At 42.4% G+C, this 18,737-nt stretch overlaps 1 protein-coding gene across 4 annotated transcripts in view; it reads right to left on the reverse strand.

Annotated features, from left to right (window-relative positions):
- The window catches only part of MAEA (macrophage erythroblast attacher, E3 ubiquitin ligase), a 51,657-nt gene extending 35,778 nt beyond the window's left edge, over nucleotides 1–15,879 (reverse strand). For 2 of the 4 annotated variants that reach the window (XM_065633648.1, XM_065633651.1), the window contains exon 1: nucleotides 15,601–15,707. In XM_065633648.1, the coding sequence (XP_065489720.1) occupies nucleotides 15,601–15,669 (69 nt within the window). In that variant the 5' untranslated portion in view covers nucleotides 15,670–15,707. Of the gene's footprint in view, nucleotides 1–8,183; nucleotides 8,282–15,600; nucleotides 15,708–15,741 lie in introns of those variants that run through there. The other 2 variants (XM_065633650.1, XM_065633649.1) reach the window with 2 other exon arrangements.
- Between the last annotated feature and the right edge of the window lie 2,858 nt (nucleotides 15,880–18,737).

Raw genomic sequence — 18,737 nt, forward strand, 5'->3', positions numbered from 1 at the left:
TCCTCTCAAAAAGACTGAAATGATCTATTTAATGCTTTCTGGCATCTCAAACTAAGACCTAAACAAGTGACAGAATAAGCCTTTACCACAAGAAGTATCAAGCTAAACCAGTTATTTTCCTTATACATCCTCCCCTAAAATCCCAGCACCACACCCCCCAAAACTCAAACCTCATAAAATATTACAATTAATAGGCTTCAACACCTAATTGTCTATATAACCATCTTTTATTCCATCTTTAGCTCTTATTTCCCTTCTCCATTTCCACAAAATGGTAAAAAGTTTAAAACCCCCATAGATAAAATGGATGTTGGGGGGGAGGGCATTATTTTGACATCTCATGCTTTTAAACATAGAAGCTTCTTTCCAACTCCAAGACTTGATGCCAAATACAATTAACTCAACTTCTCTTTTCTTCCCCCCTGCATTTTTCTTATTTTTCATTGAAAAACGTTTCCTTCAGTCACTTGCATTTACTGAAATTAATTTCTCCAAGCACTTTGCTAATAAGCTTTCTGTACCACACTGAAAAGCTTCAATCAATCACGACTTTTACAAGCTCCTACTGACTTGAGGTGTCTGTTTGACATTTTTCTTAAATTTTGAGCAGTCAGTTGAACTGGACACACAGATCTAGTCAGCTTGAAAAAAAGAAAAACCTCAGCTTTAATCTCTTTTTTCCCCAGTTTCTTATCTCCACATAAGAGCAATAACATTTCCCGTTTCCCATGCTCTGTCTCTGTAGCGTGCAAATTTCTGGCACAGTTTGTGTTCATATGACATTTAGAACAATTCGACTTTCAGTTTCAGCTGGCATCATTATATATCATTTATATCTTGTCTAGGTGCAACAGGTTTTCAAATTTTGTTTTACCCACATTTGTTTTTCCTCCCTCATAAATGATCTGAATATCCTGTGTGGAAGAGGCTAGGAGCTGAACTGTTTCACTATAGACTCTGAAAGTAAATACAAATAAATATATTGCTAAACATAATTTTAGTGTACCATAACAAGAGAAATTACTTTAAAGGTACAGTGAAATTATTTGCACAACTGAAACTGACAGTAAATACCCTTTACCAGAGTTTTTCATAATTTGCATTTTTCTTACTATAGAGCCAGCAGTTTTTACAAAATATTTGTAAATCATATCCAGGTCCGGCTTTTACACCAACTTTACAGGACTAGGTTCTACAGATGCCAAAAATTTAGAAATTCCAACGGCTATGCCCGTTACAGAGAAAGCACCTTATCTAGACACTGCATCTTGATCCACGGTTTCTTTTGTTGCTCATACAGTTCCTACACTCCAAAAGAGACTCCATTCCCCAGCAGAAGTTTGCTTCACCACAGAACTCTTCAAAAGTTACAGGCACTGTACCAATAAGTTGTGTGGGTTTTGTTTGTGTGTTTTTTGTTGTTGGTTTTTTTGTGTGAGGTTTTTTTTGTGTGTGTGTGTTTTGGGTTTTTTTGGGGTTTTTTTTGTTGTTTTTTTTTTGTTTTGTTTTTGTTTTTGTTTTTGGTTTGTGTGTGGTTTTGTTTTGTTTCTTTCCTCCAATAATGAAAGAAAATGGAAGGAGAATGTAGCAAAATTTAAAAATGCTTTGGAAAATGTAATTCTAGACATTCTTAATTATTATTTACTTCTATTTTCAGGTACCATAGCGATAAAACAGTGGACACCAGACTTTTTGGACCAAGAGACAGCTGCAAAATTTACATATCATTAGTTGCCCCAAGCCTATTGAAGACTTCCAGTTTTTCCTGCCAGTACCATTCTGTGACCAAGCCTGGATTACAGTTATTCTTTAACAACAAGAGTGGCCAATGGAACTCAGCCTAGGGGAGCATTACCTTCAGGAAAAAAGGATAACCAGCTACTAAACTGAACTAAAGCAGGAAGAACCAACCAGAACACATTCTGTAAAAGCACAACACCAACTTGTCCCATTCATTAGAGCTTGAAAAACCACAACTCATTTGGCTCATACCATGAGCATACAAGATGATACAAAGGAGAGATGTAAAATATTAGTGGGCGGCGCATTTAAATCCAGTGTCACCAAATAGACTCTGCTTCTTTTGTTCGCCAGCTTCCACAGCTGCAGACACATTATTCAGCTTAAGCATGTACTAAACCAGGTCAAACTTAAACCTAATGAAAACGAATTTGAATTAAGTCAGAACAGCCTACACAAGGGGTAAAATTAGTAACATGAGTTTTTCCAAGATGAAAATTGTGAAGGTCAGTCTGTTTGATTAGAAGCTTCTGCAAGCGTAGTGTATGACTGTTCACAGGTGCTAAGTGCTATCAGAGTGGCAGAAACAACTGAAAAACCTGGTCCGGGTTTGTTTGTGGTTTTTTTGGTTTTTTTTGTTTTTTTTTTAAACTTCAGGAGTTGCTTCGCTCTGGTTTTAGAAGGCCCGAAAACTCTGGAGTGCTGTCCCAAACACGCTCCAACAACCTCTAGCCATGGTGACAACTTAGGAGAGGATCCTTCTGGATGTAAAAGCTTGAACTGGTGGAAGAAGGGGAAGAACTGCCCAGGAGAGCTATAGCCTGGCTGTTCGGCTGAGTGGAGCGAGTAGAAAACAGCAGGGCTGAGAATACCAGGGGCAGTTCTTAAGCTTACACTTAGGAGCTCAAGTATGATGATAATTCTCTGGCCTTCAGCCCAAACACAGTCCTTTTCCAGCCCATGAATGCCAATAAGGTACCAAAGCAAGACTGACTAGTTCTAAAATCATGAAGTGCCCAAATCTGTTCAAGTTGTGCAACTGTAGATAATATTTCTCTAAATAAGACACATCAAATTCAGCTTGAAATACCCCTAAATAAAGTGACATTATCTACTAAACATATTTCCACAAAAATAATTTTTTCAATAAGCCATTCACTTACTAAGTGATACCACTTTCTTGATTTTTCTGAATACATATTCAAACTAGGAAAAAAAAGCAAGTATTAAATGCTTGTATATATTGTACCCTGATGATTACCAAACTCTATCTATTTTACTTCCCAAGTGTTTATTATGTCTGTAAAAAATATTTAAAGAAATATAAATAATAAAAAGTTAAACCAGTCAATCCTCTACAGAGCATCCCACAATGCACATCTACCTTTGTTTTTACGTTCATTAACATTTTAATAAGGCTCTTAATTTTTCTTTTCTTAAGTTTTTCCCAAATGTATCTACATGCACACACTTTGTACTCCATCCATAAAGCGAATATAGAAAAACAGACTGCCCATAAGTACTCTCAGCCCATGCTTTTTTCTACAGGCTCAGAGAAAAATGGCTTTAAGAAACATGCCATGAGAACATACCATCTATAGCCTTTAAGAATATAGAAAGGGAGAGCAGAATGGAAATTATCTTCCCCTCACAGAAGTTCATTAATTATAGCTTAAAAAGCTCTGCTACCTCAATGGTATTTATGGTGGCGGGAGTCAGACAACTTGACTGGACTTCTCCTGCTGGTTTTAGTACCTTGAGTTCCACTAAGCAGCTTAATGGCATCTCGAGAACAGGGCAATGTTTTAACCTGCACACACACTCTCGGCTTCCAGGACAGACACAGTCACTCATTAAACACCTGGACTTTCCAAATGAAGTGAAGACATACACTGCTGAAGGGCTCCCTGCTTGGGAGAAAGTACAAGATAACAAAAGAAATACAAATTGTGACAAGATCTTTGTAGAGGTGTTCTAGTCCTCCAGCCATGATGGAGGAAAAGCGGTTTGGGTCACAGCTAGAAATCCAGCACTCATTACCACTACAGCTAACGTATATATCCAGTTTATTCAACTAGAGTTCAAACTAATAAGCAATTGTAATTATAAGGGCTTTATAGACAGATGAACAGCATAAGGAAGATGAAGAAAAGCATCTACAGAATTGAGTTTGTGACCCAGCAAAAAAGGACAACAAAGTCTCAGTTTTAAATGCCTTCTTTGTATTTACTGGTAAGCTCTTCTCCTAAGCCTTCCTGATTGTATGAGCAACTGAGTCTACGGAGAGAGGTATTGTTATACAAGAAGTCTAAATCAAGCTGAAGATATACAGGTACATGGGACTGAAGGGAAGGAGCTCACCAATGATGCTATCAAGCTGCTATCACCTCTGAAATATCATGGTGAGCAAGGAAAGTCCTCAGTGAATGAAAAGGGCAAGTTTCTTGCCTCTCTTCCAAAAAGAGAAGCTGGAAGATCATGGAAACTACAGGCTGGTCTGCCTCATCTCAGTTCTTGGGAAAGTTACACGGGAGGAAGAAAAAAAAAAACAAATAAAGTCAGATGGAAGCCATTTCCAAGCTCATAAAGTTGACTGGGAATAGTCAGCCTAAATCTGCCGTAAGCACATCAAACTTGACAACATTGTTTGCTTTCAGTGATGAATTGACTACCTCTGAATGAGAGGAGCACACCAGCAGTCTTTCATGCCAAGTTTCACGAGGCTTTTGACATGGTCTCTCGCACCACCTTTGCAGCCAAACTGGGGAGATGTGGACGGAATGACTGGAATACAACAGGGGTTATGGACTGACTGGACAGCCAGGCTCAAAGAATAACAGTGGCTCAAAAGCTAGTTAAGGCCAATTACAAGTATTGCTTGACTCCTGAGGAATGTTATCAGCTCCAACATGCACATCTTCAACCATATGCACCATGGAACAGAACACACAATCAGAAAGCTCACATAGGACAACAAACTGGTGGAGTGCTTGATAATGTGGGGTGGCAGAGCTGCCATCCAGAAGAAATGACAAGCTGGAGAAAACACACCAAGAACTTTCTGAAATGAGATCAAGGTAAAAACCAGAGCCCTGCACCTGGCACAAAACCACCCCATCCATTAGCTAAGGCTGTGAAATAACTGGCTAGGACCCCTTCTGAAAAAAAGATGTAGAGGTTCTGACGGAGAGCAGGTCAGACATGAATCAGCAACAGACTCCTGCGGTAAAGAAAGTTAACCACATAACAGCTGCATTGCCGAGACCAAAGGGAGCAGGTTGAGAGAAGTGATTATTCTCTATGCTCAGCACTCGCGCAGACTCATCTGGAATATGGAGCCTGGTTTTCAGGCCACCCCTCCACCAAAGAAGAGACATTGACAGACTGGAAAGAGTCCAGAAAGCTGCCACCATGACAGTCAGCTGGTTGGAGATACAAAATCCAAAGACTGACTGAGAGGGGCAGGCTTGTTTCATTTGAAGGCTACAGGGAGTTTGGGACAGCACAATCTGATTTAAGTCTTCTGCTGTCTAAAGGTGAAGGTCATAGATAAGAGCTAGCCAGACTTTTCTTCAGAGTTACAGAGCAAGAAGGAAGGAGGCAGAGTTGACAACTGGCAGCAAAGAAAATTCCAGCTGGACATAAGGAGAAAAAAATATTTTAACCAGGAGAGTCAGTAAGCACAGAAATGACAGCCCAGAAAGGTGGTAGGATGTCCATCCTTGGAAGCTTTAAGAACTAGGCAGGACCCCGAGTAAATCAAATTAGAAGAAGCCTGAACTACACTGTCTGCAGAGGCCCATTCCTACCTTACTTTTATGAATTGATCTAGAAAGAGACTGGATCACAGATTCCCATTGCTAATTTGGACATCAAATTCATCTCCACATGAAGATATGAGTAGCCATACCAGGTAAGGCGAGAAGTCCCTCCTCTGTCACTATCCTTTCTCTGACAACAGCCATAAAGGGATAGCACTTGGGGGGCGGGGCGGGGGGGAAAGGCAAGAACATAAAGTTACTAATCCCAAAAAGTCTCTTTGGACTTCTTGAGCCAGAGGTGGGAGTTGTATAGTAGAAACACCACAGGGTGTTTCTCATCCATGAACTCTGCTGGTGGTTGTTGACCTGTAGAATTTTAGTGCTGCAACACTGCAACATCCTGTGGAGAGACACTTCACAGCCTCACACACCGGGTCCAGAAACACTCCTTGGTTTTGACTCATCAACTACTAGCCTAATTTGAAACCCTTTTGTTCTTGTTTTGGAAGAAAAAAACGAAACATTCACTCTCTTCTATGCCGCTGCTGTCTCTTGAGATTGAAGAGGCTCTTTCTAAACCATTCTTTGAAGACAGATTCCGTATCTCTAATCGTTCTTGCCCTGTTGTACATGTTTTCCAGTTCTACTACATCCTTTTTCAGGATGAGAGAAGAAAATAAGAGTAACTTGCACTACTTGAAAGAAGAAAAAAACCATGGATTTTCACTGCTACATAAGGAGTTCTCCATTCTTCCTTTTCCTGACACTCTTGTGGTCAGTTTGTCAACATTAACCTGATCATTCCTAGAAAACATTCACTATAACCCCAAGATCTCACTGAGCAACGATGATCATTTCACACTCAGTTATTGTGTATATAAGATTAGGATTGTTTTTCTTTCCACCATACCTAAAAACCGTATCACACTATACTTGTCTACCCTAAATTTCAAACTTCATCTACTATTTTAATACTAATTCAATCTCTTATAATTCCTCTCTAAACCCTTCACACTCGGGTTGTATCTGCACTACCTCAATTGTCTTTGTACCATCAAAGAATCACCGCCGCACTCACTCTTTCTTCTGGGCTATTCAAACAGCTGAATATCAGCATTAGTGGCAGAGACACCAGCAAAACCCTTATGCCACTGTTCTTCCGTTACAGAGCTTGGCTACTAAATCTTGATGCTTGTTTCTTATCTTTCCCAGTTACCCATCCACATAAGGAATTCTGCCTTCTTATTTTCAAGAGAACCCGGTAAGGGATATTTCAGAAAAAGTATTCAGTAATATGAAGAAATTATCAACTAAATCCACCACCACCTTTCTTTTATTTTTAAAAACATACAAGTCCAATATCTTTGCATGGCATGCCATTATTTTTTAAACGTCACATTAACTGATGTACATTATTCCATATTTGATTAGTCAGGATAGTATTTCTGCATCAATAAGCCATTGGTTAGAAGGGAAAAATCAATTACATCTATCAAGAATCTCACTCAAATGTTACTTAAGAAAATAGAAGCACTGAAACAAAGTCTTCTACTTTGTCTTTCTTCCACAGCTGTCAAAAAAAATCCTCAGACTACTTCAGGAAAAATGTATTTACCAGAGAATTTATGGGAGGACTGGACACAGGAAAAAGGGATTTTCCCTAAGCCAAATAAGCTTATTTATAAAAAGTGCTACATCTTGCATTTCTTCTTCTTTAGAGGTGTAGGATGTTAAGCCAAAGTGGTTACTGCGTGAAGCTTCAGTTACCAGCCTGATGCTGCCCACAAGTTTTCCTATCTGGTACACAGGAATACCAAAAGACTGAATTGCACATGTTTCTTTCATAATTAAAGTTTTGTGAAAAATCTATGCCATTATCCTCCCACAAGTACTTAGCCTCCCACTAGACCTTTAGCACACCAATTCTCAATCTGATCTGGTCACATCCTACAACACGGGCTGGATTCCTTCTTCACTTATGCAGACTTAAGCCTAAAGAATTCCAAATGAAAATGGAAACTAAAACCCAAACTCCTTCAGACCACAACATAAATCAAAAAGTTTCTATCCCACAGTGACTGCATATAGGAAACCAGTTCAGATGCAGCAGAAAGGAAAAAAAGTAAAACCCAGTTTGTATAGCTACCATTTGGTTGTTGGAAACTATAGGGTAAGAGTGATACTTCAAAAAAGTCATCACAATTGAAGGAAGAATTATTTGGTGGTGCAGGTAAGACCATTAATCATTCCCCAGCTTCCTGTTAATAGGAATTGTCAAAGGTTTATTTTCTAAAAAACTGATTTTCACAGAAAACGGTATAGACAACAGAAACAGCTATCTTTTACATAGGTTTGCAATTCTGTAAAAGAACATCAGATTTCATCCATTATTTGGGAGAAAAGTTAATCAGGTCTAACTATGTATCCTGACTTTACTGATGTCTGTGTGAACCATCCTTCTTTGAAGTTACAGTCGGATAGCTGAAAACAACTCCTTGCCACAAAGTGTAGACTTTTAAAACCACAAATACCTACATTGTGTGTCTTGTCAACAGAATTGAATCATGGGCAGGAGGGAATTTGAAAAGTACCTGAATTTTTTTTTTTTTTTTAATCCATAAAGTCAGATAATTAGTGGGAAGGAAAAAAAAAGTTTCAAGAAAAATAAAATAAGAGTCCTACCAGATTAGGTGGGGGGAACCATTACAGAACTATGCTCTCCTTTCAAGGGTCAGAAAACTGATGTGCTTCCTCTCCTCAACTGTGTTAGCTTATAACACCTGAAAGCACCAGAGATTTATGTGAATCTACAGGTCTCCAAGATGATTCAGTTGAAGACTCTCTAATATATAAATAAGCTTTTTCAAACACCATATATTGTGCCACTAGATGAAATTAAGCCTAGCCACGATGGGTAGGGGAAAGAAAGTGAGAAGTGCAGCAGTGAAACTGTCTTTCAAAAACAATTGAGCTCTACTTTAAGCATGAGGAAAGAGGAACTATAGGAATATGGAAGGAAAAATAAGCATCTCCTACATAGTTCTAATAAAAAAACAGTGTCAAAAGAAAAGGTAAACGCAGCGAGAAACACCTTTGAGCATTAAGCTGTTTCCTTGAGACTAAATTAGATCACCACGCTCACCTTCAACAAAACAGGAAAGTCGAGAGTATCTATTATATGTGATTCTGTTTGAAAAATGAGGCAGAGTACAAAAAGCTATTGCAAATTTTCCCTCAAACTAATAACAATTAGGCTTTTCTATGCAGAATTACTGAAATTCTGTATTTTATACATCTTATTTCACCTTCTATAACACTTGGATTATTTCGGAACTGAGTCAGCATCATTATTTGTCACTGAACTCATCCAAAATGTAAATTATATCACAACTTATTCACAGAATGAATTCTTCTGATGTGTAGCTCTTCTCAATCCATTGAAATAGTAATATTTTCCTTGTGATGGGCAAAAACAGAAGAGAAAGCTAGAAGAAAGGAGAAGCAGTATATTTCAGGAATGAGAGGCTTAGAATAATGGCTAGATTTAGGTTTAATTAGGTACAAGTCTTAATATAAACTCTTGGAGAGCTACAGATTAAAACAGACAAAATGATTTCATAAGTCTAAATGCTGTTACATTTGGATTAAAAAAAAATAGTTCATTTTAAAAACAGTTTTCAGTGGTTTTGAAGTGTAAAGCCCAGTAGTTTTCCTTAGTTAAAAACATGTCAGTTTTACAACTCAAGAAGACAGTCCTGCAATATTCTAGAGCACCTATATCTAGAAAGAAAATATCATTATAACATTAAAAGCTGCTGCTTCAACACAGGAGAGAATTAGTGGCGCAAATTTCTTGAACTATCTACCTGCTACACACATACTTACTCAACAGAAGCAATGATAATCCTTCAAAATATTATCCTCTTACACGAACTGCTAGTAACCTATTACTGAATACATGATGAACTTCTGAACAAGGCTTCCAGCAACAAAAGTGCTTTATAAAGCCATTTTACAGTTACATAAAACTGTCTTGCATCCTTATGTAAGCAAATTGACAGCCATTTTGGAGTCCTGTCTAGAGCCACACTGAGGACATCAGAGACCAGTTATTTTCATGCCTCAAAAGAAGCTTCTTTGCTTTTCTTTTAGTAGAAATATTTGACTATCAACAGAAACTTAAGCATTCCTCCCTGTCTGAAGAGGTTGCTAAACTAAGGTCACACAGCAGGTTTGTGTCCTGAGCATGTCCCTTCATTTGTTTCGATCCTTTTTTCTTCTCCAAATATTTGTTCATTTTAATCACAATATCACCTCTTTAAATAAAACTTTGTGTTTGCACAGTCCAGGCACCACAATAGTGGCTGGAGCCTTTAGGCTAGAGATCCCATTTCCAATCAGATTGCTCCCAAAATGACCTATTCCAGCTGCAGTGACAGCATTTCTTCTAAGACAAATCATTAAGGACTATTGATTCAGCAGACCTATATCAGAATATATGAATGACCAAAGTTCAACTCATAATATATTAGCTCTTTTACTTTAGCTCTCACTAGTTTACAACTCAAGGTAATCCACAGAGCACTCAAAAACAGCTGAGGTGAACCAAAAGTAGGTTGTGGAGCACGTAAATTACTGGCTATGATAATAAAGATACCCTAACAAAAACTTGCTTTATTTAAATAAGCAACAATGTGTTATAAGTAATCAACTAATACAGTGTATTTCACATTCTGGGTTAGCAAATATAGAGTGTATTAATATCATCAGGCTTTAAGTTACAGAAGGCCAAGTGTACCATGAAGGCAGTTTCTTAAGCTCACAAGGACAGATAGATTCTGCCAGCATGCCCTTACAGCAAACACCCATCTGCCACAATGGTACTTTTCTAAATCTATGGGCCCAAAAGCTGCACTAATATACTGATTAATATCAGAACTACTGAACTGAAAGACCGTGGGAAGCAGTTTAGAGAGACAAGGAAAATTGACACTGGGTGGTCCATAACATCCAGTTAAGAGCTCCACTCCTACTCCACCAAGTTCCACCCCCTCTTATTAGGATATCTAGCAAACGCTCAAAGCTCATCTTTACTCCTGTTTCCCAGCTCTTCCAAGACATTCACTATGCAACAAATCAAACATTTCACAGATATTCTTGGTGTACATCAACATTTAAAGACCCCAACATGTTGCTAGCATACAAACATGTTCTTTCTATACCAGAAAACTTACACAAACCAAACTCACAACATCACAGGGTGATGTCCTGTGAAAACACTACAAATCAAGTATTATGCAACTGTGAATTGCAACATCAGATAAGCATTCACTTCAAAGAGATTATAACAGGAGGTCTTCTGTAAAGTTTGAGAGCATTTTTCTTGAAATATTTTCCTACAGATACAATGGAGTACCAATAACCAAGCAACATCTCTAGCTCATGGCCACACTGTTACTTATTGCCTTTTACTGTGTTTTCTTCTTTGATGAATCACTTTAAAGTGTGTTCTACAGGGAGTGGGCAGGAGTGCCAAAGAGACCAATTCCCACAGGACCTAACTCCTACTTTAGCTGCTTTCCAAAGTCAAACTTCTTCTCAAGTCCCACAGTATCAGATTTTTCTTCAAAGACAGTGGCATGCAGAGCACAGTGCAGAACAGCAGCAGCAGAAGAGATGTCACACTTGTTTGGTGACACACACGTACCAAAACAGGAAGCGCATTATTCAGCAACACATGAATGTGTGGTATGGACATTCAACGCACAGTGAGTCAGAGCACCCAGCTTGAAGATGGATCTGACGTAGGAGCTGTTACTAATATCCATGTTTAGCTTCTACTTGAAAAGTACTTACAAATCAGGTAACAACCTAGAAGGACCATACAGACATTTCTTTTTTGTACAGTGATGTACTGACAGTGCATCAGATGTTACAAGTTCTGTTACTTCTGTCCTTCTCAAGTTTTGCCTGAACCACTTGCACTGAACAACTTTTGCTGCTATATGTTCAAAGTTTTGACAAAAGTCCTCTGTGGCTCATCATTTCAAAGTACAAAGCTATGTTCAAAACCAACAACTTATAGTGAAGCTTATAATCAGGAGAAAAAGAAAAACAACAGTATAACCAACTATGCAAAAAAAAAAAAAAGAATCTTGCATCTTTTCTGCTTCAGTGGGAAAAGAAGTTGACCTGAAATGTTTGACATCTTCATTGGTGATCTAGATGATGGGTCACAGCGCACCTCCAAAGTTTGCAGATGATACAAAACTGGGAGGAGTCGTTAATATGCCAGATGGTTGCATTGCCATTCACAGGGACCTCGACAGGCTGGAGAAATGGGCAAACAAGAACCTCATGAAATCCAAAGGGAAATGTCAAGCCCCACACTTGGGAAGAAACAACCATGTGCCCTAGTACATGCTGGAGACCAACAGCCTGGAAAGCAGCTTTGCAGAAGAGAACTTGGGGGTCCTGGTGGACTGGGTGAAGATGTCTCTGCTCGTGGCAGGGGTTGGACTAGATGAGCTTTGAAGATCCCTTCCAATTCAAACCAGTCTTTGATTCTATGATCTGACATATGAAAAGAAGCTGAGGGAGCTGGAATTGTTTCACCTTGAGAAGAAAAGGCTCAGGAAAATTCTTATCAATGTGTATAAATACCTGATGGGGGGAGTAAAGAACATGGAGCCAGACTACTCTCAGAAGTGCCCAGTGAAAGGACAATAGGCAATGGGCACAAATTCAAATACAGAAAATTCCATGTAAACAAAAGATAGTTTTTTGGTTTATACCATAACAGCGGTCAAACACTAGAACGGTTTTGCCTAGAAAGGCTGGAGTCTCCATCTTGGGGATAATGACAAACAGTCTGGACATGGCCCTGAACAATCTGCTCCAGCTGACCCTGCTCTGAGGGGACGCTGTTGGACTGGACTGTCTCCAGAGGGCCTCTCTAACCTCAGCTGGTTGCTGTTCTGTGGACTCAGGACATACAGTTCATAAAATCCTATTCTCCTATCTATTCCTCTCTTTAACAATCAGGTAAATACGGTATTTCCATGAGAAATTAGTAACTTACTACATCTGCTGCCAATATTTCTCCTACCACAGCTGGTAACAAAAGAAGCCAAACAGCAGCTCTGAGAAGGTGCTCAAGTATTCAGTGCTTCTACAGCTCTCCTTTTCAGCAGCTGTTTTTTAAAGCAGTTGCAGCCCAGCTAGCCCCAAACTGTTACCAATGAAGAGCCCAGATAATAATATTTTCACAAGTGATCATCTCTGCTTTCAGGTCTTCCATCTTCCAGTTTTAGGGTCTTAGTCCACATAGTTTCCTTGTTCAATTTAAAAATTATTCACACTTCAAATGATACAGATAAATCATCTAGTTTCCTGTCATCACTTGTTTATTAGCGTTTCAGCAAAGAATTATGATAACAATGTTCGCATTCATCCATTTTTAAACTGCCAGCTTTCACGTAGCATGCTCTCAGATGAGACCAGCATAATTCTCTACCGGTAGGCTTTAAAAGAAAAAAAAATCCACAACACTTTGGAGGAAGAATAGCTGGCAACCTTCTTGTCCTTGACAAGGGAGAAGAGACTGGAGAAGGGGGGAATGTTCAAGTATTATTTTGTAGCTTCCCTAGATTCAGCTGAAGAAGTCTAATTATTTCCCCTGAGCCAAACTGTTGAAGAATGGCCGAAGCATTTCCAGTCCTGCAACTACATTTCGGCTATGGAAAAGGGATTTCCCTTTGCAGTTTAAGCACTCTTTCACATGAAAGGCACTCTGTGGAACATACTGTAAATGCAGAGCTATTACACAACTGTTATCTAGTGATGTTGGCATGAGGAAACAGGAAGGATACAAACACAAATCTACAGTCTTCTATATTTTACTGCCATCAGGGAAAATCACCAGTGTCCAGAGCTCCAAGACAAATATCTGAGCTCCTGTGTTGGTGGAGAAAATTAAAAAATTAAAAGCGATATGCATTAATCTCACAATGTTTGAATAAACTGGAAGTGAAAATTCACAGAGGATCAGTCCCACAGAAACTGTTAGGCTTCTGCCTCCTAATGAGCAAAAAGGGATTTGGTATCAACTTACTTCGGTAGACTTGAGCCTTAGTGTTCATTTCTCCCTGCTGCTTTTTCACTTCCACCACTAAAATGTTTTGATATATGACTCATAGTTAAGAACATTTAAAAGGATACATTCAAAAGATTTGAGAAGACACTGTTCTGGCAGGTTTTTTTAAACAATGAAAAATGCTATTAAAGATTACAGAAACAGCCCAGAAGTTGAATAGGTGCTGGGATGAATCAATAAACATCACCTTTGCTAGGAAATTAAGAATTCCAGTGCAAGGATGTCTCACCCTCTTACTATTTAGCTTCCCAACTTTACAAACAACATTCCATTCTCTTATGTATATTTTTGTTGAAATTTTTCAGGGAAAAAGAATGCTTGTGGAAATAAAAGCATTAGTCCAAAATATTATCTACCTTTTAAATGGTTGGCACTTTGACAACTAATCCTAAGTCATAAGCAGCAAAACAAAAACTCATTGATCCTCACTGCCAGTAATTTCTTCAGGAATGTAACAAGCAAAGCCGTGATAACAACTGGAACACATCTAAAATGCAGTCTTAAAATGACTATCTTAAGTTTAAATGCCTTCACATTGCTCTGGCTGTGGAAAGTGCTAGAGCACTCTTTACGGCTATTTTAAAATTTAAGTCTGATGCTGTCAGCTTTAAAGTACCTCAGGATGCAGGTCGGAGTACATGACCTTTGAAGGTCCCCTCCAACCCAAACTATTCTATGACAGAAATAAGACTTCACACGTAGCATGGGAATCAACACTTTGTCCTTCTGCTTCTTGGAACTAAGTAGAATGAAGCTAAGGGAGTGAAGAAGGAGGACATGCACAAGAACATGGCTAGAAAGCCTGCAAAACAAACACTGAAAAGAGCACACAGCAGTCTGTGTGTGAAAGTGCTGCATGATCTCAGCACAAAGTTTACCTTGCATAAACACCTTCTATAGATGAAAAAACCCCGTTGATATGCTGACATGAGAGATGTTTAAATAAGCATTTTGCAATAGAGATCCTTCTCCTTGCTCCCTCCCACAGTCATTGCTGTTAATGTGGTAGATCTACTGTATATACAACACAAGACTTCAAACAAAGGTTTCCATTGATTCCTATGAGCATCATCCTTCCAGTTCAACAGTTCTTGGAGGCGATGACCTTACCGCTCAGTACCGAGTCCTTCATTTGCTTTTCAATACCTTAAGTCAAAGACCAGCTATGCAGTCTTGGGAAACTACCATCCTCCAGATGGACCCACCACCTCAACCAGCACCCCGTGCTTTTACCAAACCGTAAGTATCTCTCTTATTCACCTCTACGGGCCTCCAGCTTTTTCCAATACATTTGTCTTTTTTATATATATATATAAGCTCATCTCCATCTTCGGGGGACCAGGCAGCCAGGGAACCATATTCTACTACCACCTCCACTCCCTCCCCTTTAACACGTCTCCTAACAACGCCACGTAGATCGAGCTGATCATCCGGGACGAGCATTTCCAGCATCCCTGGGCGATGCTGAGCCCCCGTCCGTGCACCCCAAACCCTCTCCCCGGCCTGGCCCCGTCCGAGCCCTCTCTCCTCATCACACCCCGCTCCGACCACAAGGACCCGGCTCCTCCTCTCCCAGCTCCTCCAGCTCTCAGCGACCGTTTTTTTTGTGTGTGTGTGTCCCTGGCGCGGCCCGCGGGGCCTCCCCCTTCACCTCAGGGCACGGGGAGAGCGGCCGATTCCAGGCACGTCCCTCGGGGGAGGGCTCGGGAGAGCCGGAGCGGCCACCAGCCGAGACGGCAAGCGGAGCAAAACGGGAACGGGCGGGCAAGTGTGCGGCGGGGACCCCTCCCCACCCCCGCCCCGCTGCCCCCGGGGCTCCTGAGGCGGGGAGCGGGAAGGAAAGGGTCCCTCATCTCCCCCTCAGCGCTGCACCGGTGGGGACGGCAGCGGCTTCAGCCCTCTCCTCCGTGCCGGGGGGGAGAGAGGGGGAGGCTCGGCACCCACCTTGAGAGTGGGATACTCCTGCACCTTCAAAGTCATTGAGAGCTGAGCAGCTGATTCCTGCACCGCCATCTTGGATTGGGCACCAACCTCCTCCCTCCCCCGCCCTGCCTCCCTCAGCCCGGACCGGAGGGAGCTACCTACAGCGCGCGCGGCATGACGGGCAATAGCGCCCTTCCTCCGCCCCATCCCTCATGGAGACGGGACGAACCAACGGCGCTCGCTCCTGCCCGCCCCCTCACCCCTGCCGCCGTGGTACGCTCCACAGGACGGCGGTGGTGGCGGAAGAGCGACAGCGGGGCGAGAGGCGCCAGCCAATGGAGACCACCCTTTCGCACGCCCCGCCCGTTGCGCGTTGGCACCGCCTTAGAGCTGGAGGAGCCGCGTCTGATTGGGCAGCGGTTTGGAGGTGGGCGGGGCCACCCGAGTGCGCGGACAAATCAAGTAGAACGATGGCTCGAGGTAGGCGGGATTTTTTGGGGGGTGATGGACATCCATCCACCCAGTCACGATATAGACGGCTTTCCCCTTGCCCAATCAGAATCTCCACTAGGTGGGTCCTAAAAGTAAATTTTGATGGTGACTTAAAACGGCCGTTTTAACACCCCCCGAGGTGTCCGGGAAGGGGAGGGGCGGGACGAGGGGCGGAGCCCGGGGAAGGGGGTGCGGAGCGCGCTTTGATGGACAGGTTGCCCAGCCAGCGCTGTCGCGCCGCTCTGCTGACGGGCAGGGACTTGAGCGAATGGGTGGCGCGCCGGGGGAGGGCGGGCGGGGCAGCGGCGGCCCGGCGTGTGGCTGTGCGTGTATTGGCCGGGGAGGGGAGCGGGCCGCCCCTAGTAAGTTCCGTGGGGAGGAGAGAGCGAGTGAGAGTCAGTGAGGCGGAGGCGGCGGGAAGAGGTTTAAATAGCGGAGACAGCGTGAGTCCCCTTCCCCTCAGCTCCCTCTCCCCGGCGCTGGGCCGCCCTCCCGCGCTCCGCCGCTCTCCCTCAGCCGGGCAGGCGGAGCCGCCCGCCGCCGGTTCCCTTCCCCAGCCCGCCGTGGAGGGGCCGCGAGGCCGCGGCGGGGTCCCGCTCCCGGGCGGGCCGGCGCTGAGTTTCCCCGGCGAGCCGAGGCGCGGGACGGGAGCGGCTCCCTCAGCAGCCGGGCCGGGCTCGCCTTCCCCGCGGGGGAGTGGGGTGGGAAGGGGGGGTTGGCTCCCGTTCGGCCCTTGAGGGATGGTGCCCGGCAGGGAGGCAGCTTCTCCCGCCGGCCCAGTGCTCTCCTGCCCCGGCCGCAGCTCCCGCCGGGCGGAGACATCAACCCCGGCAGCCCCGCCGGGCTGGGGAGCAGCTGCCGCCGCCGCTGCTGCTCCAGGTCCCGGCGTGTGCAGTTTAGAGCGGCGGGTCTGCAGCTTTTGGGGTTTTCATCTCTTGGCCGGTTGGGTGTGCGGGCTGCCGGCTGTGGCCGGAGGGAGCTGCGGGTCTCTGGCCGGCGTTAGAGCTGCGCTCAAACGTCTTGGGTTGTGTTGCTGGGCCCTGTTCAGTCCCTGAGGGAGCTGGCGGACGATAAGGTGAAAAGCACTGGTTTAAATGAGCAATAATTCCTCTTCTGTGCATATGGGAATGTTTCCATATACGTGTATATATATAAAGGGATCTGATTCTACAGACTGCCTCTGCTTGTCTGAGGGAATAAAACCACTCTTGGAGTATTAATCCTCTGCCTATTGCTATAAAAGTCACTTGATAGTATGTAGAGGGCAGTGTCTTGAGGGTCAACCATAACGTGCTGTACAAGAAGCTTCTTGCTGTGATTTGAGCGCCTTAGTGAGACAGAAGACACTTTGGCAGACCTTTAAGCTATTAGGTCTGCAGCGTAACACTGAGAAAGTGGAAACAACACCGATGAGGAGCTGAAGTTGGTGGCAAAAGTTCTGTTTCTTGATGCAGGTGCTTGCCAGTGGGACCAGATGTGTTTCAGGTAGTGTGCTGTTGTGGTTTGAGGTTTTAAGGAGACCCCAAAACCTGTATCCATTAGTAATTGTGGTGGGGGTTGCTGTCTTTCCAAAACTTTGTGTTTATATTGTTTCTGGTCTGCAGAAGACTGTAGAAAAATAAACACAAATATTTCCAGGAAAATAAAACATGTTTAATTTTCATGGCTTGAAAGATTTAACAAGTGTGTTTCTTAGACTTTGGTAATGTTATTTATTTCCAATATGCACAGGCCCTGTTGTGCTGAGACCATCTTCTATCCGCCACAATGGGCTGGTGCTAAATAAAAGGTGTGAAGTCATGTAGTTGAGTGTTAGGTTCTCTTCAGCTTTGGATTGCAAACTATTTACTTGTGTTTACCCTCAGCTGCCCCAGCGTTCAGTCTGGTACTGACCATAATGAGCAAATGGATGCCTACACATAATTTGCCAAGCCCACACCAGGTGCAAAGCCTTTGTTTAAAAAGTATACTAGAAAAAAAAAATGTTAGTTACACCTGGGATTAACATTCATGTCTAGACATGATCTTGGGGCCAGATTCTGCAAGAGGATTTGTGTCAGGAGGATTTTGACTCCATTTAGGCAGAGAATGGTTCACCTGAGCCTGTCAAGTGGAGGACTGAAAACTTAGCTCACAAACATAGTTATCTGACATTGCGAATTCTTCCTCTTGTTTCTGTGAGTCTTAAATATCGTGTAAGCTAATATTTAGAGGGAAATTTGCTGTTCAATATTCCATATCATTGATGTTACTGAACAGCTTGAACTTGGCATATTTGACTCTTTAGCCCTGTGACGCTTATAGAGACTAAAGAAGTGTGACTTTCCATGTAATTTACCAAGTCGTGTCTGTATTTGTCCAAAACACGTATTTACAGTAGGTGTTTTATATGTAATCTCTTAACGATACTTTCTGATAATACTGATTTAATGTAACACAACTATTCTATGGATACAGGTTATGTGCTTAGACTCTGTCTTTAAACTGGAGAATTATCGGTGAAGGTTTGTCAGACATTAGTAGCCAAAGTTAAAGGGCTTGCTTAGTGGAACAGATGGCCAAGCAACCAACATGTCAGAGAAAACAGCATGTATTCCGTGTATTCGTAGTTTAACACAAGAGGGAGCATGTCTAATCTTTAACCTTTAAATATTGCAACTTCAGAG

This window comes from Caloenas nicobarica, chromosome 4, assembly GCF_036013445.1.
Source record: "Caloenas nicobarica isolate bCalNic1 chromosome 4, bCalNic1.hap1, whole genome shotgun sequence".
Taxonomy (NCBI): domain Eukaryota; kingdom Metazoa; phylum Chordata; class Aves; order Columbiformes; family Columbidae; genus Caloenas; species Caloenas nicobarica.